This window comes from Miniopterus schreibersii (genome assembly GCF_964146895.1).
Source record: "Miniopterus schreibersii genome assembly, chromosome: 11".
In the NCBI taxonomy this organism is placed as follows: domain Eukaryota; kingdom Metazoa; phylum Chordata; class Mammalia; order Chiroptera; family Miniopteridae; genus Miniopterus; species Miniopterus schreibersii.
The window spans coordinates 67715888-67742613 of NC_138111.1; the positions used below are offsets into that span (position 1 = coordinate 67715888).

The 26726-nt window shown below is 37.3% G+C and overlaps 1 protein-coding gene across 1 annotated transcript; it reads left to right on the top strand.

The window, feature by feature from the left end:
* Positions 1 to 6168: 6168 nt before the first annotated feature.
* On the top strand, positions 6169 to 24845 carry ZNF658 (zinc finger protein 658). Its single transcript, XM_081152143.1, has 5 exons — positions 6169 to 6258; positions 8520 to 8578; positions 12078 to 12204; positions 12723 to 12818; positions 20407 to 24845. Exons 2-5 carry the CDS (start codon positions 8564 to 8566, stop codon positions 23328 to 23330), a joined length of 3162 nt encoding a protein of 1053 aa, XP_081008269.1. The 5' UTR covers positions 6169 to 6258; positions 8520 to 8563; the 3' UTR covers positions 23331 to 24845.
* Positions 24846 to 26726: the final 1881 nt, after the last annotated feature.

Below are 26726 nucleotides of genomic sequence, written 5' to 3' on the forward strand. Positions count from 1 at the left end.
TAGGATTCAGAGCTCATTTCTTGGTTTTACTCCCTGAGATCTTTTACTCTATGTTTCAGAATGCTCTTGCCACTGATACAAATATTTACCTAAAGAAAATATAATACAAAGGGCTGCAAAATTAATGTCACTAGGTAAAGTAACAGAACCTTCATATTTACTGCAGTGCTTTCTTTCTCATACTAAAATGTGCCCATTTTATTTGACTAGGGAATTTCATTTTTTTTAGTGATAACAAAATTTCATAAAAATACATTATTTTTTCTTCTAGCCAATGCAAGCTAATTTTATGCACATTAACAAAAATTGGGTTTATGTTTTAAGTTATATTCAGGTATTCTCTTGACAGGTAACATGTATTTTATGCTAGTAATTCACAATTTAGAATATTTTCCCCCAATTGAAAATGTTGAGGAATTTGTTCTATTTCCCCCTTTATGATGGACGATGTTCTCCTATAGCTCCCTATGAGCAGCCTTGAGAAGCCCACAAGCACAGAGAGAATTTTTCAGGGCTTTATCTACGCAGATGAAAGTGACCAGGAAACCATTTTCCATATATTGCAATATGACAGGCATGTTAATAACTTTTTGTGTCTATATTTCTGCTGTTATACACATGATCATAATAAAGCTAGAGAAATTCACATAATTGGCAGCTTTGATAAGATGTGCATTGTGATTTTAAAACTGATAATTCAAAATTATGCCATTATTTTCTGTTGTACTGTATTTGTGGAGTAGCTAATAGAAGCTTAATTTTTTTCTGATCAGAGTAATAAACATTACAGCCTTTGATTACCATTTAATTTTTAAATGTATGGAAACATGCATTTTTGGAAACCTTTATATGCATTTACATAAAGAATAAAAAATAAGTCCAATGAATATGTACCCTTATTTGTATAATTAATATGTTCTTGCACAGTTGTGAATTTTTAAAATGTTTTATTGATTTTAGAGAGAGAGAGGAAGGGAGAGGGAGAGAGAGAAATATTGATGTGAGAGAGAAACATCCATCAACTGACTCTTGCATGCTGAGGATCGAGCCAACAACCCCGGCATGTGCCCTGACTAGGAGTTGAACTGGTGACCTTTTGGTGGATGGGACTATGCTCAACCAATTGAGCCACACTGGCCAGGGAAGTTGTGCATTTTTGGTAAGTCAAACCCTTTTATTTTTCCTGGAAAATAGATACTTCATATTGAAACTAACTGTGTAGGCACACATATATTTGGAAACAAAATGTAGGTACTGCATTGCTAAGAAATTATTTTAACTTTCCTGCTCTTTTAAATATAGAAGCCTTAATAAGATTGGTATATATTATTTATGTCTCTGTTAGTCTATATACCTCTATTTATAGTTTTGATAAAAACTTGTTATTGCATGTATGTCTATATATCACTGCAATATCTCATGTGCATCTCTTCCATGCTAAGATAATACTCTAACAACCACAAAGAGATTAACTATTCTTTTATGAAGATGCTTCTGTTACACAAGTAGAATAAAAATCATGCAGTACTTTAGTATTTCTTTTATCTCATTGTCATTTATCCCATACTTCTTACTCATAGTACTCTTGTTGTGACAAGATATTATCCAAGTTAAGTAACTGTTTTTCAGATCTTCAGGATAATAAATTTTAGTTTCTTGTAAATTATGTCCATAAGCCCCACGTTCAATTCATGTTGTTTTAGGAAATGTTCTACAGAACCAGTGTCAGTAGACAACACTACTATGATTTTTTACTTCATACTTTATAGATTTATTTCCATGTTAACTCTATTTTTTCTAGTTTCCCTGTGCATGCTTACTCAGGCAGTTACATTTTCATTCATTTATTTAATTCATTCAAATGTTCCTTTATTCAGTTTCAGTTATCCATTTAGTCATTCTTTCATTCAATAAAATACCTATGTATTTTATTTTTACAGAGTGCTAGGTTATGTTGATAAGTAGACACTATTTTCACACACAAACCTTAACATTTAATAAGGTAAACTGAGAATGACTCAAAAAAATAACACGTTGTTGTGTGGTCACAGTAATATGCGTTTTAAATTTGTTCTTTTAGACAAATAATTAACCTGGTGAGAAATATATGTAAAGAAAAGCAACAAGACCCCAGGTGAAGGGGACGAAAACATTCCTTTAACCACATTACACTTAGGATGGGTAAGTGTCACATCCTTTATGCTCATATATCATTCACAATTAACTTACTCTCCACCTCCCTTTGGAAACATGAGATTGTCAAATATTTATGGCACCGGTGTGTTTATGTTTTATGGTCATTTCCATTAGGAAATAGTTGCTTACAGAAAAATAACATAATTTTGAAAGTTAGAATCTCTCAGGAAACACATATATGACCTGCTCTTCGGACATTGTCAAACATGATTGCCTCTATCTGGAAAGAGTTTCTCCTTCTCTGACTTATGGACATCGCTCTGGCTTAGCCTTCTATACATTTTAGGAGAAAATAAGCCCTACAGCTTGTATGATTTGGGGTAGGGCATGCATAGCAATGCGAAATCCTTATTGATTTCTCCCAAAAGGAACAAGTACGAATGCTTCAAGCAGGCTAATCCCACTGCTCTTTCCTAAGCTACACAGCATGTCTCATGCTGTTTCCCAGATGGCATCTGTTTGCTACTAATCATGGTGAGTGGTTTGCTAAAAACAAAAACAGAATTTCAGTAAGATGTTAGGATAATAGCTGTTCCTGAATACTGGCTTTAAAATCTAAGAGCCAAGATTAAACTGACTGGAATAATAAACTGTCAGCCTTTAAATATCGCCTAGACCAGATTCTTCACTGACCAAATATGGAAAATGAAACTCAGAAAATTTAAACTTTGCCACATTCACTGAGGCAGGCCAGAACTACAATCCTTGTCCTTTTGAGAAAATTATTTTATCATGCTATGTAGAAAGCTGAAATGCGAAGGGGAAATACATTTTTATATCTATTTATATCTATTTGTAATATTTAGTAACAAGGACTATGCTAAGCCTTTGAATATATAATTTCAAGAGAACACAATTAATATGCAATAAGATCACATCTCTGTTCAATTATAAATTACCAAATTTATGAATAAACAGATGTACAAAAATATTGTAATATGACATATTAAATGAAGAGTGTGAGGCTATTTTGGATATTTTATTACAATTTCAATAGAAATAGAAATATATGGGAAGGGAAAATTGTGAAATAATTGCAAAATAGATGTAGCATTTATATTCTGCTAAGAAATGGGAATATTTGATGATAGTTTAAGGCATTTTCTTGAATTTAAAAAATATTAAAGCAAACAGTGCAGGGAAGTCTGGGGAGGGGGCAGGAGTGGAGTGAAAGGAGTCAAACGGGGGGGGGGGAAGGGGAACATCTGTAATATTCTCAACAATAAAGATAAAAAACAATAAAGTTTATAGGGAAAAGTAGGCAAGAATGGTAAACAAGCAAAATGGTACTGTGCAAAAATATTAAATCAAAAAGAAAACACACACAAAAAAAACCCCAGACACTGACCTTACACTTCTCACAAATATAAACTCAAAATGAATTAGTCTAAAACTTCTAGATGATAACATAGAAGAAAACCTAGGTGACCTGAAGTTTTGCATTGAGTTTTTAGATACATCATAAGTGTAATCCATGAATGGACAAATCAATCAGTTTGACTTCACTAAAGTTAAAAACTTTTGTTCTGTGGAAGAATGTCAAGAGTATGAAAAGACAAATCACAGACTCAGAGAAAATATTTGCAGAAGACATACATCTGGTAAAGGAATTTTATCCAAAATATAAAAAATCTCTTAAAACTCAGCAATAAGAAATTGAAGAATCCAATAAAAAATGGGTGAAAGGGTGGAACAGAAAGACATCTCACCAAAGATGATTTACTTATGGCAAATAGGCATATGAAAGAAAGCCCGGCATCAGATGTTATCACAGAATTAAAAATTACCAGTACACACCTTTTAGAATTACAGAAATCCAAAACACTGGCAACACTAAATGCTGGTAAGGATACGGAGCAGGAGAACCCTCTCTCACTGCTGGTGAGAATGTAAAATGATACATCCACTTCTGGAAGATAGTGTGGCAGTTTCTGCTAAAGCTAAACCTAATCTCCACCATGCAATCTGGCAATTGTACTTCTTGATATTTACTCAATTGATTTGAAAACTTATGTTCACACAAAAGCCTGTACAAAATATGTTTATAGCAGTTTTATTCACAAATTGTAAACACTTGGAAGTCAACAAGATGTCCAATAGATGTATGAATAAACAAACTGTGTACATCCATACAATGGAATATTGTTCATTGATAAAAAAATGAGCTATCAAGCCAAGAAAAGATGTGGAGAACACCTAAATGCATATTCAGGTGAAAGAAGCCAGTCTAAAAAGGCCACTTACTATATGATTCTAACTCCATGACATTCTGGAAAAGGTAAAATTATTGGGACAGTAAAAGATGAGTGGCTACCAAGAGTTCAGGATGAGAAAGCAAGAGGGGAGAGGTTGAATAGACAGAACCCAGGAAGATTTTAGGGCAGTGAAATTATTCTACATGATAATGTAATGCTGGATGGTATACCAGATTACATTATGCATCTGGTAGAACCCATAAAACTGCACTATGCAAAGAGTGACTGCTAATGTAACCTATGCGATTTAGCTAGTAATAATAACTCATTAATTGTACAAAATGTACCACACTAATGTAAAATGTTAGTAATAGGAGAAACTGGTCTGGTGAGTAATGAGAGGCGGTGTATGGAAACTGGGCTTTCTGCTGAATTACTCTTGTGAACCTAAAAGTGCTCTAAAAAAGTCTACTAGAAGAAAATTATGTTATTGTATCCATATGTCTCTAATTTGATGTGTGCACATATTTAAGGTTCAAGGAAGGTTTACTTATGAAGTGCAAAATTGATACAATACTTATTGGGGGTTGTATGATTTTCACGTATTATTTATGTAATTTGAACAGCTAGATTATTGCTTCCTCCCCAACTCAAATCCTGCTGGTCACAGATATCACTCTTTTAGGTTAATGCTGGCTGTTTTCTAGATTTGTTGTTTCACAAGTGTGAAAAAAGATTCTTGTGTGTATCTTTACTTGTCTTGGCAGCTTGATTTTAAAAGGTACACTTCTCCAGGGCAGGCAAACTCCCTAATCTCCCTCCACCCACCCCACCCCACCCCACCCCACGTCTTTTACTGTGTATTAAAGAGAAATTCAAACACTTGCAATAGCAAAAACAGTAAAATGAGTATCATATATACATACTGCACAGATTTTTTTTGTTTTTTTTGTTATCTTCACCTGAGAGTATTTTTCCCATTGATTCTTTAGAGAGAGTGGGAGGGGGAGAGACAGAGAGAGAAATGGATGTGAGAAAGACACACCAACTGGAGCTGCAACCAAGGCAGTGCCCTTGACAGAATCAAACCTGAGACCCTTCGGTTCCCCAACCAATGCTACAACCACTGAGCCAAACCGGCTAGGGCCATACTACACAGATTTAATGATTCTTAACCTTTAACATATTTGATTTCTCTAATTGTTTTGCTTAATTTTTAAAAGTAAATTATAAATATATGATTTTTTAAATTGTAAATTTATCTGTATGTATCTTTAAAAAATAACATTTTCCTACGTTGTCCCAATATAGGCTAGGCAAAAATAGGTTTACAGTGGTGAGTACTGGAAACAGAGTTTATTCTTGTTTTATTATTAATTATTGTATTTATTATTAATCTACTTTTGCCTGCCCCTGTATTATCACAAAAACCAAGGTAATAGTAATTTTCCTTAATATTTCTAATATCTAGTTCATAGTCATGTTTCCCAAATTGTTGTCTCTTGCAGCTGTTGTCTTTCCAAACCAGATCCCATCAAGTGCAGCACTTTGCAATGTGTTGTCGGGACCTAAAGTCTAACCCCAAATCTCTGCGGCTTCAGGGGTCAGGCCCAATTGGCTAATGAAGCGGAAATACTTCAAAAATCACTTCCTTTGGTCTCAAGGTTTCATGGGAAATGTAGTCTCGAATGTGTGGGCGTACCGCGCAGCCCCCTGGGAACGGGTCTTCCGCGCACAGTCTGCGCATGTGCGCACTAGCCCCGCCCCCTCTCGCCCGCCGCCCTCTGGAGCGAGAGAGAGACGCGCTGGGTTTGTGCGGGAGCGGAGGCTGCGCCCGGGGTGAGGGCGCTGAGCGCCTGCGGGTCAGGTAGGCTCGAGTCTGGGGCGCGGGGGCTGGAAGGCCCGGGCACGTGCAGGCGGGCCCGCCCTCCCCCGCCCCTCCCCCTCCCCCGGCCCGCGTGCGTGCCTCGTCCCCCGGCCGGCTCCCGCAGCGCTGGTGGGGCTGAGCCCTCGGCCGGAGAAGGTGCCGGGCGGCCTGGGGTGGGGACTGCAGGGGGGAGGCGAATGCACCTTCTTAACAGTCACGATGAACAAGAGGCTGCTAACAGTAGTTGGTGCAGTTATCCTGAGAATTAAATAAGGTGTCATCTGCAAAATGTTTTATCAGATGCTGTGTAATCGCTGTGTAAACGGCTCTCAGAAGCCACTTTGTTCCCTCCTTTTGCTTCTCTCAGTGCTGACAACGAGCCTACTTGTCGGTTTGAACATGCATTTTAAAAAGTGAAAGGACTTTCCGGGGGGTGCAATGATATACCTCAGGGCGCAAGCTGGTCGTTGAGAGAGGTAGGATGCAAATAAAGATTTTACTCCCTGTCTTCCTAAGAATCCTCCCTGCCCCAAACCCAGAGTTACAACCTCTGGAGCACTTCGCAGAGTAGCCTGTCCCCAAATTCCCAGAGACACGACTGTGAAGTGAATGCGGACAGAATCTCACCACTTGGTAAATACGCCTGGGATTTGTGGGCTTTCTCCAGAGCCCCGGGGTCAGACTGAGGCTCTTGCGCCTTCCTGCAGTGTCCAGGCTGCCTCCATCCTCACAGGCCCAGTCTAGTAATCTAACGAAGTGCTGGCCAGTAGGAAGATAGTGCAAATATAATATAAAAATGTCATTTTAAAATTTTCAGTAGTAATAGTAAAAAGAAAAGGAGGTAAAGTTAATTTTACTGATTTAATTCAGTACAGTCAAAATGTGATTTTAACTTGTGTCAGTAGCCACACTTCAGGTGCAGTAGTTGCATGCAGCCAATGGCTCCTGTACTGGATAGTACATTTTTAGTGAATTTCAAAAGGGTCAGGTTTAGAATGTTAAAGGAAGGTTTCAGATAAAGTGAATTTGTTTCTCAGGCTCAGGTCCCAGTCCCTCTGGAGCAAAGTAACTCTTTGACGTCAGAAAAGGGAGACCCAGAAACAGCTGCCACTTGGAAAAACAGCTATTCTGACAGACCCCTCACCAGAGCTTCAGAGCAGAGGTAGAAGTTTCTAGAAAGGAGCAGATCTTGATTTGCTCCACTAGAAGCAGGTCTTCATACCTGTATAGCATGAGTCAGACTTGGTGATGTTGTGACATCAAAAAGCCATCACTGATTGTGTGACAGTGGAAACTGTGGACCAACTTGCAGAAGGTGGGAATCTGGTATTGGGAGGGACAGGTGACTGTCAGGCTGCACAGGAAAAGGCACTTCAGTGGATGGCTGGTGAGGACAGGTGTCCAGGGAAGGTGTAACCAGCCAGAGCTGACGAAAACCTGAACACCAGGTTTCCATTCTTCTGCCCCACTCTAGATTCTGAGCTGCTCTCACACCATGGCTATCACCACACATGGCATCTAGAATTATGCAGATGCTCCCTCTTTCCTGAACATAGATAACAAAATGCTAGTAGGAGGGTTTTCTATATTGGACACTTTTGGAAGCCCAAAAATATTGGTCCAAAATGAATGATTTTTGTACAGTCACCCAGGGCAGAACCAAACAGCAGCAGTACAGTACTGTTTACTCACACAACTAAGTACTATAAATATCTTAGCAAAAGGTCTTTTTTAGAAACTGCAACCAATTTAGAACAAAAATTTAAGAATATATTTTTTACATGAAGTATCCCATCCTTATTTCAGAGTTTTCTGGGGAAACTCTAACTCAAAGTGTAAAGACAAGAACTTGATTAACAATCCAGCCTGAGTAGTTTTTTGACATTAGTTTTAATGAAGGTAGAGGGTTTCACCTCTGGTGTACCTGAACTTATTTAACTAATCCTCTGTTTTGTCTACTTATTTAAATATTTTTTTGTTTTAGAAGGGGGCATAAAGTGTTAATTCATTGACAAAAAGCAGTTTACCTTCCTCAGTGGAAATGCAAGATTAAGCCCACCTGATCATCTCAGAGGTGCACTTATTCAGGTGGTGCTACTTCTGTGGTTCTTCCTGCTCCTTCTCAGGAATGTCAAAGGGACAGTATCCCATAAGGAAGCCCTTTCTCCACCTGGTGCTATGAGATTTTTAGGCAGATGAATATAGGAATTGTAAGGCAGACCAGGTTTCTGATGACCCTATTTCTGTTTCTTCCTCTCCAGCTGAACCCTCAACAGTTTTTACCTTCTTGCAGGAGCAGCAGAAAATGAACATAGCTCAGGTGAGTTCAGTTTTTAATACCTATTTATTTTAGAGGATTTTATAAGGGCTTAAGTGTCTTTATGTTAACATGGGAAACTAGAGATACAAATAGATCAAACTTATTCAGAGAAGATACAGAAATACAAATGAATAGCCGAACAAAGTTGGCATGTGGATATATGCAGATCCTCTGATATTATAAATTTACCAAATTTATTTCTGAGGGTTCTGATATCTGTATCAGAGTGTCAGACAATACTTCTTTAAAGGCTGACATTGGTGGGAAGATAAAGCAAACATTCCCCATAGAATGTAAAGATAATCGAAGATAAAAAATATCTTTGTTTTCAAGGAGGTGATTTAGTTAACAGCTTTCTAGTAATATAACCCTAAAATAATGTAGAATGTTGCCTCTACTTGTCAATAGAAGACTTAGTGCTATATGTAAACTCAATCAATACTAATTTTCAGAAACTCAAACACAGGGGTTGAATTAAGGCATTTTTTGGAAGAATCAACTGAATAGCCTCAAAATTACTCTGCATAAATATGTATTTCAAGTATTTATGCATGTATGTGGCCTTCTAGATTCTCAGGACTACATAGGAGCTTTTCATAATCTTTATTGACATTTCATTACCCAGCACATTCTTTTAAGCTTTTTGATTGGCCATTGTTTGCCCCTGCTGTGATACAGCACCTAAGTTAAACAAATCATTTTAAATGTTTTGACAGTGCCTCTGAGGATAGGCTATTCACACTATGTAAGCTCCAAGTTAGCTCAAATAAAGACATCCTTGTAAGTGGGGTCTTTCAGAGAACCACCAAACAGACCAAATGATGACAGTTTTCTGGGAGTGAGGTTTTTTTTTTTGGTTCTTTTTTTAAACATGTCTTTATTGATTTCAGAGAGAGGAAAGGAGAGGGAGAGAGAGAATTGAAACATCAGTGAGGAGAGAGTCATCATTGATCCGCTGCTTCCTGCACGCCCCCGACTGGGGATCTAGCCCACAACTCGAGCATGTGCCCTGACCAGGAATCGAACCATAACCTCCTGGTTGATAGGACGACAACCATAGCCACGCCAGCTGGGCACGGGAGTGAGATTTTGATGGAACTCCAACCTTCTTATAGTTGCCAGGCTGCTGGTTGCAGACCGTTGGTTCTCAAACTACTACAGAGTTGGAGACAGAGGGATAGGAACAGGGTAAATTAAGAGGACACAGTATCATTGTTCTTGCTGTGATTCAGCTGTTTTTCTTATATATTTCCACAGATTGCCTTTGTTAACTTCTATAATTTTTGCCATTTTTTTCATTGCTTTAGTGGAGGAGAGAATTTTCTGGGATCCCTACTTCAACATTTTTACCTAAATCACGTGTTAGCTTAATTAAAAAAAAAAAATCCAGCTGATTTTTATTAAGCCAGATAGTAAAGATTGGCAAAAATGAAAAAAGCCACTTTTCTTACTGAATTTTTAGTTTGAAAAATATAGTTAAATTTTCTTTATTTCTTTTAGATTAAATTTAATGAGAAATGTTCGTGTTCTTTTACTCATTTGTTTTAGTTCCCAGCTACTAGTACTGAGCTTCACAGAGGAGGTATTCACTCAGTAATGAAGACATGAATGAACATAAAATTGGATACATAACAGTGGGGGGGGGGGCTTGTTTCTGTCCTCTTATCTCTTAATCAACTTCCCTTTGTATTTTTTAATTGTGGTAAGATCTCTCAACAAATTTTTATGCATACAATTCAGTATTGTTAAGTAGAGGCACAGTGTTGTATAGCAGATCTCTAGAACTTAATGGTTTTCACAAGTGAAACATTATGTTCCCTAAATAGCAACTCTCTACTTCGACCTCCGGCCCCTTTGAAGTCTTGTTGTGGAAATTTCCTTTTTTCATTTTCCAAGACTGTTCTCTCATAGTTCTATTATTACTTTTAAAAAGTTCTCTGACTTTGTTGCCTGTACTTTTTCTGCCAGCCTCTTTATTTATTATTATTTTTATTTGTTAATCCTCATGTGAGGATATTTTTTCCATTGATTTTTAGGGAGAATAGGAAGTAGGGAGGCGGAGAGAGAGAGAGAGAGAGTAACACCAATGTGAGGGAGACCCATTGATCGGTTGCCTTCCACACCCGTCCTGGCTGAGGATTGAACCTGCAACCCAGGTACATACCCTTGACTGAGAATTGAACCTGCGACCCTTTGGTGCAAGGGCTGATGCTCTAACCACTGAGCCACACCTGGCAGGGCTCTGCCAATCTCTTTAATATTTACAGTTCCTCAGATGCTGTTTTTGGTACTTTCTTTGCTCAATTCCTACATGCTCCAGTTGCTGTCTGACTGCCTCTTCAGTTACCACCCAAATTGCTAGTAACTCCTTAATGCTTATCTTCATCCAAGACCTTCTTTCTTTGTTCTAAAACCATGTTATACTGGTTTAAGGGACAGTTGCAGCTTTATATTCCATAGACCCTTCAGTAGCAACATGAACAGATCTGTCACGTTAGAACTTGTGGCACATTTTTTTCTTTTTGTGTCCCAAATCAATATTTGGCACCAGCATTCAAGAAGCAGCTCATGTTGCTAGACTGGGTAGCTACATGAGAAAGTAGTTATCAGACTGGTTGTTGCTTCCGATCTGTGATTCTATCCCTATCCTTATAGCCATTGCTGTTACTTCAGTGTAGGTTGTCTTCTCTTATACTGGTCTCTGTGATTCCAACTCCTTGGTAGGTTGTTCTTTGCTCTTCATGAGCTCTAGATTTATATATCTTTATACATTTATTTATACATAAGCTTAATCATGTATGATATCTCCATAGCTTACATGTATCTCTTCCTTGGCTCCCATTATTTTTGGTAATGCTGTCCAAAGAGGCTTGAACATCCTAGAATTCTCTAGGATACCCAGGATAATCCCTTGGGATATAGAAGAAAAGTTGTAGGAAGTTGCTTTACTTTGGATTTTTTTTTGGTCTTAAAAAACTATAATTTGCCCTTCCTGGTTTGGCTCAGTGGTTAGAGCGTTGGCCCGTGCACCAAGGGTCGAGGATTCAATTCCTGGTCAAGGGCATGTACCTGGGTTTCAGGTTCCATCCCCTGCCCCAGTCTGGGCATGTGCGGCAGGCATCCAATCTATGTCTCTCTCACATCGATGTTTCTCTCTCTCTTCCTTCTCCCCCCTCCCTTTCCCTCATTCCCTCTTTCCCTCTTCCTCTCCTCTCTCTTCCCCTCTCCCTCCCTCCACTCTAAGAAATCAATGGAAAAAATATCCTCAAGTAGCCTCAAGTGAGGATTAACAAAAAAACAAACAAAAAACCCAAACTGTAATTCATAAATATAAATGAGTTATGGTACATTAAAAACCTTTTTAACTAATTGAGTAACTCCACAGTTAAATTAGGTTAAAATTAAGACAGCCTTAAGAGTAAATAGGAAAACAGTAGTTCTCAGAGGTATTTTCTTTGTCACATAATTCTAAACTTTTGAACAAAATATGTTACTACAGGGATCAGTGTCATTTGAAGATGTGACTGTGGAGTTCACCAGGGATGAGTGGCAGTACATGGGTCCTGCTCAGAGGACCCTGTACAGAGAGGTGATGATGGAGAACTACAGCCATCTTGTCTCCATGGGTGAGCAGACCTTCCCCTGGGACTCCCTCTAGAATACACTCCTCTTTTTTTTTTTAAATATGTCTTTATTGATCTCAAAGAGAGGAAGGGAGAGGGAGGGAGAAACATCAATGATGAGAGAGAATCATTGATTGGCTGCCTTGGCTGCCTCCTGCACGCCCCCTGCTGGGGATCAAGGAGCCCACAACCTAGGCTTGTGCCCCGACGGAGAATCGAACCCCGATCTCCTGGATCCTAGGTCGACGCTCAACTGTTAAGCCACGCCCAGCCGGGTCCTCTCTCTTTTAAATTACCAAAAACACATGGACCCTTTATAGAGATTAATGTTTAGGCTTTTGATTAGAAGGCCTAAGTAACTGAAACCTTTAGAGAAATAGAAACAATGTTTGTGTCATTACTTTCCCATTAAAAACTGCAAATGGGTACTTCTATTTTGTTCTTGCTGCTGTATCTTTCTCCACCTTCAGAAACTAAAAAGCCTATGGATCTGTTCTATATATACCCTCAATTGTTCACAGGGTATTGCATTACCAAACCCCAGGTGATCTTCAAGTTGGAGCAAGGTGAAGAGCCCTGGTCCTTAGAGGAAGAATTCCTAAACCAGAGGTCCCCAGGTGAGTGAGCACAGACAGAAGGAAACTCTTGGGGTAATTAGACCTTAAAGGGAAACACTTTTGAAAGTTGTTTTTCCTTTTAAACAGCTTTATTGAGATATAATTCGTGTATCATACAGTTCACCCATTTAAAGTATACAATTCAGTGGCTTTTATTATATCATAGTTATATGTAAACACCACTGTCAGCGGTCTTCACCTCTTGAGAGAAACCCCATACCATTTAGCTATTACCTCCCTATCCTCTGGCCCATCCAGCCCTAGCAACCACTAAGCTGCTTTCTGTCTTGATGGATTTGGCTCTTCTGGACATTTTGTATAAACAGATTCACACATTATGCATTCTTTTGTGATAGGTTTTTTTCACTTTGCATTACAAGGTGCATATTATAGCATATATTAGTATTTCATTCTGTTTAGGGAAAGAATAATATTTCGTTAGAGATACCACATTTGTTTGTTCATTCACCAGTCAGTAGACATTTAGGACTCATAACTTTGTTTTTTAGAGAGAAGGAAGGGAGAGGGATAAGAGAGAGAGAAGCATCTAGAAACATCGATGAGAAAGAAACATTGATCGGCTGCCTCCTGCACGCCGCCTACCAGGGATCAAGGCCAAAACCTGGGCATGTGACCTGACCGGGAATCGAACCAGTGACCTCTTGTTTCATGGGTCAGCTCTCAACCACTGAGCCATCGGCCGGGCAAGATTCTACTTTTTGGCTATTACTGAGTAATGCTAGTATAATCATTCATTTACAACTTTTTGCTTGGACATATGCGTTTATTTCTCTTGAGTATATAGATAGGAGTGGAATTGCTGGGTTATAGGGTAGGTCTGTGGAACTGCTAGACTGTTTTCCAAAGGGGCTATACCATTTTACATTCCTAGTGACAGCATTTGAGAGTTCTGATTCCTCCACATCTTCACTGCACTTACTACTTGACTTTTTGATTGTAGCCATCCTAGTGAATGTGAAATGCTATATCATTGAGGTTTTGATTTGCATTTCTGTATTAGTCAGCTGGGCTGACATAACAAATATCATAGCCTGGGTGGTTTAAATAACAGAAATTTATTTCTCATCATTCTGGAGGCTGAAAGTCCAAGATCAAGGTGGCAGCAGGGTTGATTTTTGGTGAGGCCACTCTTCCTGGCTTGCAGATGAGCATTTTCTCATTGTGTCCTCACCATGGCCTTTCCTCTGCACCTATGGAGAGAGAGAGAGCTCTGATGTCTCCTCCTATTTTTATAAGGACACTAGTTCTATAGAGTTAGGGCCTCACCTTTATGACTTCATTTAATCTTGATTACCTTCCTAAAGATTTTATCTCTAAATACAGTTTCATTGAGGGTTAAGGCTTCAAACTGAATTGGGAGTATGGGGTGGATGCAATTTAGTCCATAATAGTTTCTCTTATCACTAATGTTGCCAACCATCTTTCCATGTGCTTATTGGCCTTTGTGTAAACTAATAAACAATTCTAGGAATTTTAGAAGTTATAGTTTCAGTATAGTTCCTCAAGCAAAAAAAGTAAAATCATCTTAAGTAAATTTTTTCACTGAAAGTTTTTGTTGTGAAGCCATTCAGACAGGTAGTGTAACATAAAGGCTGACAGAGTTTCGATCAAGCATATTTCCCAGTCTCTAAATGTAAAGGATTGGATCATACTGATTGGCTAAAAAAGATACCCTTAAATAAATATCTTAGAAAGGTTGTAATAAAAATGCTGACTCAAGAATAATATAATTTAGGGTTTAATTTATTATTCAGGTTTGAATGTAGACAATAAATTCATAAACTTAAAAGAAGGCCCTCTAGCACAAGAGCACAGGTTAAAGTAAATCTTTAAGCATTTGACTGCTCTAAATAATGTGATATCAACAGTCATAAAGCACAAAATAGATTTTTAAGAACTTAAAGTTCACTTGGATTAGGAGATCATAGTATACAGCAAGTCTTTACTTAACATTGTCGATAGGTTCTTGGAAACTGACTTTAAGTGTAATGACCTAAAATGAAACCACCTTTAATCATAGGCTAATTGACATAAGTTCCCACAGCAAAAACATCACCAAATTTCTAAATAAAGATCTAAAACACTTATAATTTTAAACATTGATATGTGAGCTATACATACACTTAAGAAAAATTAATCACTGTTTTCCAACCCTCTTTTTCCAGTTTATTGTTGCAGGTGATTGGAGCCTATCAAGGCATCTCAGGGCTCAAGGTGGGATGCCACCATAGGGTGCACTCTTACACATCACACTCACTCAAATTGGCCATGTGGACACGCCAATTCGCCTAACATGCACGTCTTGGGATGTGACAGGAAACTAGATTACCCCAAGCAAACCACACAGACATGGGGAGAACATGTTAATTACACATAGACAGTGGTCCTGGCGGGGAATCAATGTTATAATGAAATGACATTTAATGGAAGGAAGTTTTTTGAGGACCTGCTGGACCTCATCTGATTAAATAATAAATACTGTGGACACCAAATAAGTATGCCTACAGAGGGTATAAGTGATACTTGATTAAAGTGAACCATATGTGTGTGTGTGTGTGTGTGTGTGTGTATGCTGAAATCAAAGGACAAGCCTTTCAGGTTCCCATAGGATAATAATAAGATAGTGAAAATACAGTTTCAGTCAAAAAGAGAGCACCAATAAATCCAGCAAGGTAGTATCACCACAAATGGCATTCTCAACATTGTTTGATAAATCTAGAAGTTAATGATAAAATGAGTTAATAAAACCCTTGATTAGGGAATTTTAAAAATTCTTTTAAGCAATGTATAAAAAGAAATCCAAAATTGCATGACATTTATAAAATAATAAAAATGTGCATACTAGAAACCTTAGGATGTAGCTAATGTAGAGGTAAATTTGTGGTCTCATATTTATATTAATAAATTAAGCAAGAACAATAACTAATGAAAGAAGAATTTAAAAGTGAATTAAAATTAATAAACTGGAAAACAGAAATCGTAGAATGTTTCTTAGGATAAAAAACAAATAAATGGATGAAGCTAGCTAATACTAACAGAAAAAATGGAAAGATAGTGAAATTTTATATTAAAATGCACATGGAAATATTTTTGTAAAGACTTAATATCAAACTAAATCCCATTGAGAAAAAGATTGATATGGGAGGACTTGCTCTACCAGATATCAAGTATATATGGAAAGGTCTGAGTAGTTAAATAATATGCAACTGGGGGTGAGAGAGTTTAACAAATTAATGAAACAGAAAAGAAAGCTCAAGAAAAAACTTGCTTTATAGACAGTTGGTCTTTAACAGATGGCACTATCCCCACAGAACAGTGGGGAACAAAAAATAGGATTCAGTTCGCTTAAAGACCTGATTTTCAAAGCAAAAGAAATATTCTGTATGATAAGGAAAACATGCTCATGACTGTGGTTAGGGAAGGAAGGAATAAGATATAAAAAGCATTAACCAGCCTGGCCGGGTGTGGCTCAGCGTGAGTGTTGACCTGGGATCCAGGCGATCGGGGTTCGATTCCCTGTCAGGGCACATGCCCAGGTTGTGGGCTTGATCAATGACTCTCTCATCATTGATGTTTCTATCTCTCTCTCTCCCTCTCCTTTCCTCTCTCTGAAATCAATAAAGATATATTTAAAAAAATAAAATAATAAAAAGCATTAACCAGGGGAAAGATGGAGTAAATATATTCCTTTCTACTTCACTCTTTAAGTACAGTTAAATATATACATACATACATATATATGTGTGTGTATATGTATATACATATATAGTCTATATACACACACACATATATTCAGATTCTGAAAGATGGAAAGAAGAATGAAGATGAACACGGGGCATTGGAACCTGATAAAATAACAGGGTGGTTACTATTACAGAAGGCTGGTGGGGGCCAGATCTCACCCCTGCCAGGTGTTAATGTAGCAGCTTTGTCTTCCAACTCCCTGGGGTGTTGACAGAGGTTTCATGGGTTACCGGGACTTCTTTCCCCACTTAGCAGTACTGAAGCTGCACTCCATTCTTCTGTTGGCATGGTTTCAGAGGAGGCTGGTTAAAATTGAACATTAATTTTGATAAAGTCCATTCTTTAATTTTCTGTCAGGACCATGCTTTTGTTGTCCTGTCTAGAAACATCAGAACTCTAACACAGATTTATTCCTGGGATTTTTTTTTTTCTAGAAATTTTTAAATTTCACATTTTGGACTTTGTGATCCAGTTGGTGTTAATTTTTATAGAAAGCATGAGGTATATGTCGTGTTTAAATTTTTGAAAAAGGTATTCAGTTATTCTAGTACCATATATTGAAGAGATTATTACTTCTCCATTCAGTAGTACTTGAATGATTTTAGAAAAAGAGATGAGTACATATTTGCATATTTCTGTATATGTATATATATTTGATTGTATATTTCTGTGGTGTCTATTTTTTATTCCTCTACTATATTATAGTAGCTTATTGTTGAAATCAGGTAGTGTGAGTTCATCAACTTTCTATATGAATTTTAACATGAGCTTCTTGATATTTATAAAAAAGCATGCTGACATTTCAGCTTGGATTGCATTAAATCTATAGATCAAATTGAAGAGAATTAACATTTTAATAATATAGTGTATTCTAATCCCTAAATAACATTTACCTCTCCGTTTATTTAGGATTTATTTCATCAGTAGTTTTCAGCATACAGATGACAGTTTTTTTTGTCTATTTTTGTTTCTGGTGTGTGTGTGTGTGTGTGTTTTGTGTGTGTGTTAGTACTATGGTAAATTATGTTGTATATCTAATTTCAAATTTCAGTTGTCATTATTGGTATATTACTCACTTTTGCATATTTGCTTTGTAGTTTGCCTTTGCTGAAAACACTTATTAGTTAATGGAGGTTTTTAAAAGACCTTTTTTTGATTTTTCTGTGTAGACTTTGTATCATTTTTATTCTTGCCTTATTGCATTAGGTTGGAATTTTCATTACAACCTTGAATAGAAATAAACACTTTTTACTAACACCTTTTACTACTTTTGAGAGTAAACACCTCTTTCTTTTTCCCAATCTTAGGGTTAAAGCATTCAGTCTCTATTAAGTGTGATGTTAGCTAGAGGCTTTTTGTAGATTTGTCTTATTAGGTTAATGATTGGATTTTGAATTTAGTGAAATATTTTACCTTAATTGATGTGGTTGTGTGATATTAACTTTTTAGACAATTAATATGATGGATTACATTGGTTGATTTTTGACTATTGGCAACAGTTTGCATTCTTGAGATGAATTCCACTTGGTCCTGATTATTTTTATATATTGCCGTGTTCCTTTAGCTACGGTATTTTAGTATTTTTATATTTATGTCATGAGGGATATTGGTCTGTAGGTTTCTTTCCTTGAACTGACTTAGTTTGGTTTTGCTTTGAGGATGAAACAGGCCCCAAAATGATTCAGGAAATATTTCTACATATTGTATTTTCTTGAAAAGATTACATAAAATAGGTATTATTTCTTCTTTTAATGTTTGGTAGAATTCACTAGTTAACACCGTCTGGTCCTGGAGCTGTTTTTTCTGAGCTACATATTTTTTTACCGCATTTCTTAAGTAGATCTTTTTGGGATTTTTTCATCCTTCATGAGTGAGTTTGGTAGTTTTTTGTTTTTAAGAAATTTGTCCATTTCATGTAAAATGTTAAATTTATGGGCATAGAGGTTATCTCAATATTCTTATATTATTTCTTTAATGTTTGTTGTATCTGTCGTTATATCCCCTCTTGAGTTTATTTCTGATATTGATAACATATCTTCTTGTTTTTCCTTGGTTGGTTTTTATCATTTAAAAAAAATATTTCTAAAGAACTAAGCTTTGGTTTGATTTTTCTCTGTTTTCAGTTTTTGTATTTGCTAACCTTTATTATTTTCTTCTTCCTTTAGATTTAACTTTTCTTTGCGTAGTTTTTTTTAATCCTTACTGAAGGATACGTTCATTGATTTGAGAGAGAGAAGAAGAGACAAAGAGGGAGAGGGAGAGAGAGAGAAAGAAACATTGATCAGTTGCCTTCCATATGTGCCCTGACTGGGGACTGAACCCCTAACCTAGGTATATGTGCCCTGACTGGCAATCAAGCCTGCAACCTTTTGGTGTACAGGACGATGCTCCAACCAACTGAGCCATCCATCCAGGGCTCTTTGTGTCATTTTTAAATGGAAGCTTGGGTAACTGGTTGGAGGCTTTTTTATGCTAATATAAATTTTAAGCTATGGATTTCTCAGTACTACTTTAGCTTCATCCCACAAATTTCTGTTTTGAACCAGTTTTTGTTTTCATTCATTTTAAAATACTTTAGTTTTCGTGAGACATCCTTTGTGACCCATGTTTTAATTAGAAGCATATTAGTGTACAAATATATATATATACACACACATATATATAATTTTTCAATATAATTGTGTGTTACTAATTTCTAGTATAATTTTCCTATGGCTTGAGATCATACTCTGATTTTAAAAATATTCGTAAAGATTTGTCTTACAGCTCATAATGTGGCCTGTCTTGATGAACGCTCGTGTGCATTTGGTGATAATGTGAATTCAGCTCTTTTTTAGTGTATTTGTGTCTTTGGGTTTTGAGGGTATGCTTTTTGGAAGTGTTGCTTCATTTCTTCTAGCTGTAATATTGGATCTACCATGTATTCTTGCCACCTCCCCTCCTTTTTCTATACTTTTTTGTTTACCTTTTTTTTTTTTCCTCCTGCTTGCTATGAGTTGTCCACTGGTGCCCTGAACCAACGCAACAGGTTTGTTGCCATTGCCCACCCAAATTTTAAAGAGAAGATAGAAATGTGGTTTCAGGTGGAATTTTGACAGTGGTTGCTGCTGCCATCTCCCAGAATATCTTAGGAGTGGAAATTTCTCAGAATTCTTCATGATCTTTCCTATGAACTCTTCGTTTGGCTCATGGAGGAAAATTTTGCAAGAGTGTGAAAATGCTTTACATCTGTGGTAGAACCACAGGGAAGTGTTTCTTTTTTGGGGGGAGGAGTGAGGAGGCTGAGTATAGTGGATATTGTCAAAAAGTTTTTCCGTTCAGCCAGACCACCTTTTTCTCAGACCTTTTACTAGAAGCTATACATTTTTGTTGGAACTCTTTTGTCTCTGCCTATTGTTTACTTTGGATTGCAGGCTTCTCCAGCAATCCAGCACCCCATATAAGATAAACGGGAAGCAGAAAGAAAATTTGGGAATTTTCTACCATGTCATTGTTTAAGTCTCAAAAGTCTATCTTATTTTTATTTTGTAGCATCTTCATTTGTATGTTAATTTTTTTCCCTAGGGATTTTTAATTGCAAGAGGTTGTACCTGGAACATTGGGGCTTCTCCATTTTGGCTAGCACTGGAAATAATCCTGTTTTTTAAACAACTTGGATGAGCAGAGAGAGAAAGAGTGTCTTGTGTTTCTGTATGTGTGCATGAATTATTAATCTTTGGAAACATGACCAGGAACAATACAAAGCATAAAAAAACATGATTATAAGCTCCTCACAATAAGAAATGTAAGATTCATAATGTGTTTTCAATTTTTCTCATTTTAGGATATTACCAAGTTGATGTCCACATTGTGGGGAAACAGGAAAAACAAGAGAAACCTCTGTGGCAAGTACTATTAATTGATAACAAGCCATTGAGTAAAGAAAGACAGAAAATTTTAGGAAAACCAGTTAATCCGGATATAACTCCAAATTTTTCAGGAAAAATGCCCAGTAAATGTGAATCAGGTAGAATGAATTTCCCACTTGTTTCTGACTTAATTATTAGTGATAGGAACTATTCAAAAAAGAAGGTTGATTACATGAATTTATGTGAAAAGTTGCAGCTTGGTATTAAACATGAGAAAACTCATACTGGAGAGAGGTCTTACAAATATAATAAAAATGTGAATGCTCTCAGTCATACGAAAGATCATCAGAAATTTCAAACTCTGGAGCAACCTTTTGCATGTAATGAATTTGGAAAAATTTTACGTGATAAAACTATGGTCTGTGTTACAGTTAAGAATTCTCTAACAGGAGAGGAATCCTGTAAGGATGATGTATTTAGGAAAAGCTGTGATAAGGCATCTCTATTTACCCACATGGGAACTGGCACAAGAGAGAAATGCTTTGATCTTAATGAATGTGGGAGATCCTGTGACAGAGCCACCATTGTGGAATACAATAAAGTTCACATGGCTATGACACACTGTGAATGTAATGAAAGTGGAAATAACTTCAATAGGAATTTACCCCTCATTCAGCCTCAGAGAACTGTTACAAGGCATGGTGCTTTTGAAAGCAGTAAGTGTGAAGGAAACTTGACCCAAAGCTCAGCCCATCTAGTACATCAGAAGACAAAAACTGGAGATAAGGTCTGTGTTTTAAATGGATGTAAAAGTGCCTCCTACCAGGACTTAGACCTTAAAATACATCAGAGAACTCAGGCAGAAGAGAAATTCTACCGATATGATAAACATGGGGAATCCTTACATCAAAACTCACTCCTCAGTATACATCAGGAAAGTAACACAGAAGAGAAGTCATTTGAAAGTAATGAATTCAGGAAGTTCTTTTACCAGAAAGTACACCTCAATAAGCATCAGAGGGACTACTCAGAGGAGAAAACTTACGAGTGTAAGGAATGTGGGAAATTGTTTTGTTCAAATTCACACACTATTCATTTTCCTGGAACTCATATAGGGGTCAGTCTCTATGAGTATAATGAATGTGAGAAAACTTTCTGTCAAATGTCAAACCTCAGTGAACATCTGACAATTCACGCAAAGGAGAAACCTTATGATAACAATGGATGTGGGAAATCTTATAAGACGGCTGCCCTCTTAGTACAACAGAGAACACACAAACAGATTAAACTCTATCAAAGTAATGAATATGGGAAATCATTCTCCAGGATGACAGAGCTCAGAAAACATCAGAAAATTCATGCAGAGGAGAAACTCTATGAGTGTATTGAATGTGGGAAAACTTTCTCCAAGATGTCGCATCTTAGAGCACATCAGAGAATTCACATAGTCAGAAAACCCTATGAATGTATTGCATGTGGGAAATCTTTCTCTAACAAGACACACCTCAGTTCACATCAGAGAATTCATACAGGGGAGAAACCTTATGAATGTAATGAATGTGGGAAAACCTTTGCTGATAATTCAACCCTCAGAACACATCAGAGAATTCACACAGGGGAGAAACCCTATGGATGTAATGAATGTGGGAGGTCCTTTGCCCGTAATTCAGCCCTCAGAGTACATCAGAGAATTCATACTGGGGAGAAACTTTATGAATGTAATGAATGTGGGAAAACTTTTTCCCAGAAGACACACCTCAGTACACATCAGAGAATTCATACAGGTGAGAAACCCTATGGATGTAATGAATGTGGGAAAACTTTCTCCAAGAAGTCATACTTTAGTGGACATGAGAGAATTCACAAAGGAGAAAAGCCTTATGAATGTAAAGAATGTGGGAAAACCTTTGTCTATAAAGCAGACCTCATAGTCCATCAAAGAATTCACACAGGAGAGAAACCCTATGAATGTAATGAATGTGGGAAAACTTTTTCCCAGAAGACACACCTCAGTACACATCAGAGAACTCATACAGGTGAGAAACCCTATGGATGTAACGAATGTGGGAAAACCTTCTCCCAGAAATCATACCTCCGTGGACACGAGAGAATTCACAAAGGGGAAAAGCCTTATGAATGTAATGAATGTGGGAAAACCTTTGGCTATAAAGCAGCACTCATAGTCCATCAAAGAATTCACACAGGAGAGAAACCCTATGAATGTAATGAATGTGGGAAAACTTTTTCCCAGAAGACACACCTCTGTGCACATCAGAGAATTCACACAGGGGAGAAACCTTATGAATGTAATGAATGTGGGAAAACTTTTGCTGATAATTCAGCCCTCAGGGCACATCAGAGAATTCACACAGGAGAGAAACCCTATGAATGTAATGAATGTGGGAAATCTTTCTCCAAGACCTCACACCTCAGAGCACATCTGAGGACACACACAGGGGAGAAACCCTATGAATGTAATGAGTGTGGGAAAACTTTCTCCCAAAAGTCATATGTTAGTGCACATCAGAGAATTCATACAGAGGAGAAACCCTATGAATGTAATATATGTGGAAAACCTTTTGCCCATAATTCAACCCTCAGAGTACATCAGAGAATTCATACAGGTGTAAAAGCCTATGAATGTAATGAATGTGAGAAAACTTTCTTCCAAAAATCACACCTTAGTGCACATCAGAGAATTCATACAGGGGAGAAACCCTATGAATGTAATGAATGTGGGAAAGCTTTTGCCCAAAATTCAACTCTCAGAGTACACCAGAGAATTCACACAGGGGAGAAACCATATGAATGTAATGAATGTGAGAAAACTTTTGTTCGTAAGGCAGCTCTTCGAGTCCATTATAACAGAATGCACACCAGAGAGAAAAACCTTCCATGAATTTGGGAAGTCCTAAAGAAACTCATGACTTATTAGACAACACATAATGGAGTAGGTCATGTCACATAGACTGACAAATTGTTTGCTTTAACTATTTCCTTTTCTAATAGGCACAAGCTTGTCTAAATTTCCCAATCTGTCCTTCATTTGGGTGGGGCTGGTCATGAATTATGATGCTAGTACATTTCAGCAAAGTTTGACCTTAAAAAGTCACCTTACATCCTTCCTGTTCTTTGTTGTACTGGAATGGAGAAATTTCCATGGCAGACTTGTGTGCTGTGTATTGAACATAGAGTACAATGTGAAAGAAGCTAGATTCTGAAGAATGGTGAAACAATTTTCCATTAACAGATCTTCCCCTGTTATTTTTTTCCTAAAGCAGAAATTAAGTTTGTACTGTGTTGAGCTCTTAAAGATTTTGGTTTATTGGTTAAATGCATATAGTTTAGCCAATTATGTTAGAATGGGGTGAAACCTTTTAACCCTGGGTCATTGGTGCCAATTCAGCACTAACATGAATCCAGTTTGGGGTGCAGTGGGGAAGGAAACTTGACTCAGTGTTAATAGTGGTACAGCATGGTTGTGAAACCAGCACAGCTGTGAGGCTGCCCTGGGGCTAGGTCACCCTGGGGGCCGGACTCTCTTCTGCTAGGCAGCTTTGGTCTGCTCTGGGACCAGAGACATTGTCCCTGTATGGATGGATAGAAGTCCCCACCCTGGTCCCTGATTGGTCTGTCCTCATGCAAATGAGGAATACAAATCCTCAGTTTGATTGGTCCAAAGGCACTGTCCTGATTGGTCAGAATAGAGCTGCTTTAGTTGGATGGAGAAAGCCTCAATCCTATTAGTTGAAATAGGGTTCCAGGAAATATTTATAGGGGTTGGCTCAGATGGCAGGCAGTTTAATGCAGAGGCTTCTCCATGAAGTGCATTTACAATGAGTCCTCTGTGCAGAAATGGCTGCTAGGCTCTGCTTTTATTTTAGCAGAGTTAGCCACCAGGAGCCCTTCTTAGTGTCTTTTTGCCTTTCAGGGTTCACAAACCCTGTAAATATAATAAATGTCAGAAGACCTATCAGAATTCAACTTGTCATTGTACATTAGAGACTTCACATGAGGAAGGCAACTTCTGTCAGTATCCTGAATGATCAGATAACCTCATTAAAAATGAGAGAAATCTCAGGGAAAACACAAAAGCCTTTACTTCCAAGTGAACTTCATTAAACATCGAATAATTAAGATTAGATTAAAATTTTATATTTTGATAAGTGACATTTTTAACACATTGAGTTTGCATCAGATAATTTTTTTCTAAGAAAATGTATCAGTTTCAGAATTGGTAAAATCTTCACCTAGAACTGATATACTAAAACATGTTTTATATGTAATATTAAGTTTTATAGAAAATATGTAGAAAATATTTACCTATGCACAAACTCACTGTGGATATTTTAAAGATGGAAGAATAACTTGAATTTTGTGGACACCACAATAAATGTTTGTGACCAGTCTCTGAGTTATGTGGTACATCTGTGAGTCTATGTAACAAGAGAAGGCAGTAGCTAAACCTGGTCTGGACCTTTTCTCTTTTTTGAGTGACAGTCTATGTGCCCCTTCTGTTGGCTTCCCTCAGCTTGATGCTTTTAGATTTTGGCCTGTCTGGTATGTTTGAATATTGGTCTGGCCCTGTTTTCCTAGAGCCATAAGGTTTCTCAAGGATTCTGTGTGTGTGTGTGGTGGGTGTTGATTCTTACATGCTCTTTTGGTCTTCATTTTATACCATTGTAGTGGTTAATTTTGCACTGAGTAATTACAAAGCAAGCTGCCTTAGCTCTCTTGTATGCATGTAGCCTGAGCATCCTGTATAGGATCTTTTCCCAATCCCATGATGCTTGCTTATACTGCAGCATTGCAAACTAGTTGATTTCTGCCCTGCTTGGATAGCAGGTTTTAGAATTGGAAGGAAATCAGGCCTACTTCCAAGTCAGAAGCATCACATTGGTATTGAAAATAACTCATTTTTTTGAGAAACAATATAGTATAGTCTTAGCCAAGAAAATTCTAATGAATCTGTCATTTAAATCTAAATCTTCAAGCCTATTCTGTCTCATAGGCATAATGTTCTATGAAATGAGAATCAAGAGACAGCCACATTGGTATCCTGAGCTCTGATCTGTTTATTGATTAGGAAGGAGGACATAGATAAATCCTGAAAGTATGTTTATTAGATTCGCCATTGTACAGCTCCATTTAGTTAAAAGTGGAGGAAATTTTGGCGGTCTTTTCTAAGATGCATCTGAGTCTAAGCTAAGAGCATATTTTTCACTTGTTCTAAGTCTCTATTAAGGCACTAATGTTATCTTAGACTTTTTGCCTTTTTAACACCCATTTTTGGCTCCCCTCCACTCAGCCACAATCTCACTATTGCCCCCATTTACCATTAATTGTAAAATCAACTTTTCTTCCTGCAGTCACTGATAGTAATGGTAACAAGATGAAATGACCAAGGCTTCCTCTTTGGGCCATTCCCAGTCATAATAGGGTTGAATTGGAAAAGTGCAGAGAAATACTGCTGTATCCCATCTACTAGGCAACAGAACAATTGTATGGTCAGGCCCAACTTGGTGAAATACAGGGAGATTATCCAGCCCATCAATCCCTTTGGGATTCTTACCAGTAGTCAAAGTAATAGACAGAGTTTCTAGTTTGGGAATGTGTCTAGAGTCTTGGACTTAATTTTAGCCCCATTAAAGGGACTTCCAGATCTGGTATTGAAAAAGAAAATTGTTGTGAAGTAGGGATGAGTTGTATGTGAATTCCTTTTTCATTCCTTGTCCTATAGGCTGAATGTTGGTGTCTCCCCAATCTCCATATTTTGAAGCCCTAGTCCCCAATGTGATGGAATTTGAAGTGTGGGACTTTTGAATATTTATTATAATGAGCACTTATTAAACACATACATAACAAACATGATACAAGGTATTGGTAATATGCTCTGCCCATGTGGAGCTTATAACCTACCTGGAAAAATAGTATGAATATATGTGCTGGTTGTCACAGTGGAAGAGATACTTCTCTCAAATTGAATAGAATTTGTTGTATTTCAGTACAACAACAATGGAGTAAAGTTAGAATCCAGTAACAGAAAGATCTCTAGAATTTCTTCACAAACTTGAAAACCAAGTAAAACACTTATAAATCACTCATGGGTTGAAATAGAACCAAACAATTACAAAGTATTTTGAACTGAATGAAAATGAAGTATTTCAAGATTAGTGGGATCTCCCTCATTTGAGTACTTAGAAGTTTATAGCACTAAATGATTATATTAGAACAGAACATTTTGAATCAGTGACTTCAGCTTCCACCTTAAAAACCAGAGAAAGAAAAGCAAATA

Excerpts from the sequence above, each read along its gene's own strand:
- ZNF658 (XM_081152143.1), top strand. Across the intron at positions 12,205-12,722 it reads CAGCCATCTTGTCTCCATGG|GGTATTGCATTACCAAACCC; the intron begins GTGAGCAGACCT and ends AATTGTTCACAG. Across the intron at positions 12,819-20,406 it reads CCTAAACCAGAGGTCCCCAG|GATATTACCAAGTTGATGTC; the intron begins GTGAGTGAGCAC and ends TTCTCATTTTAG.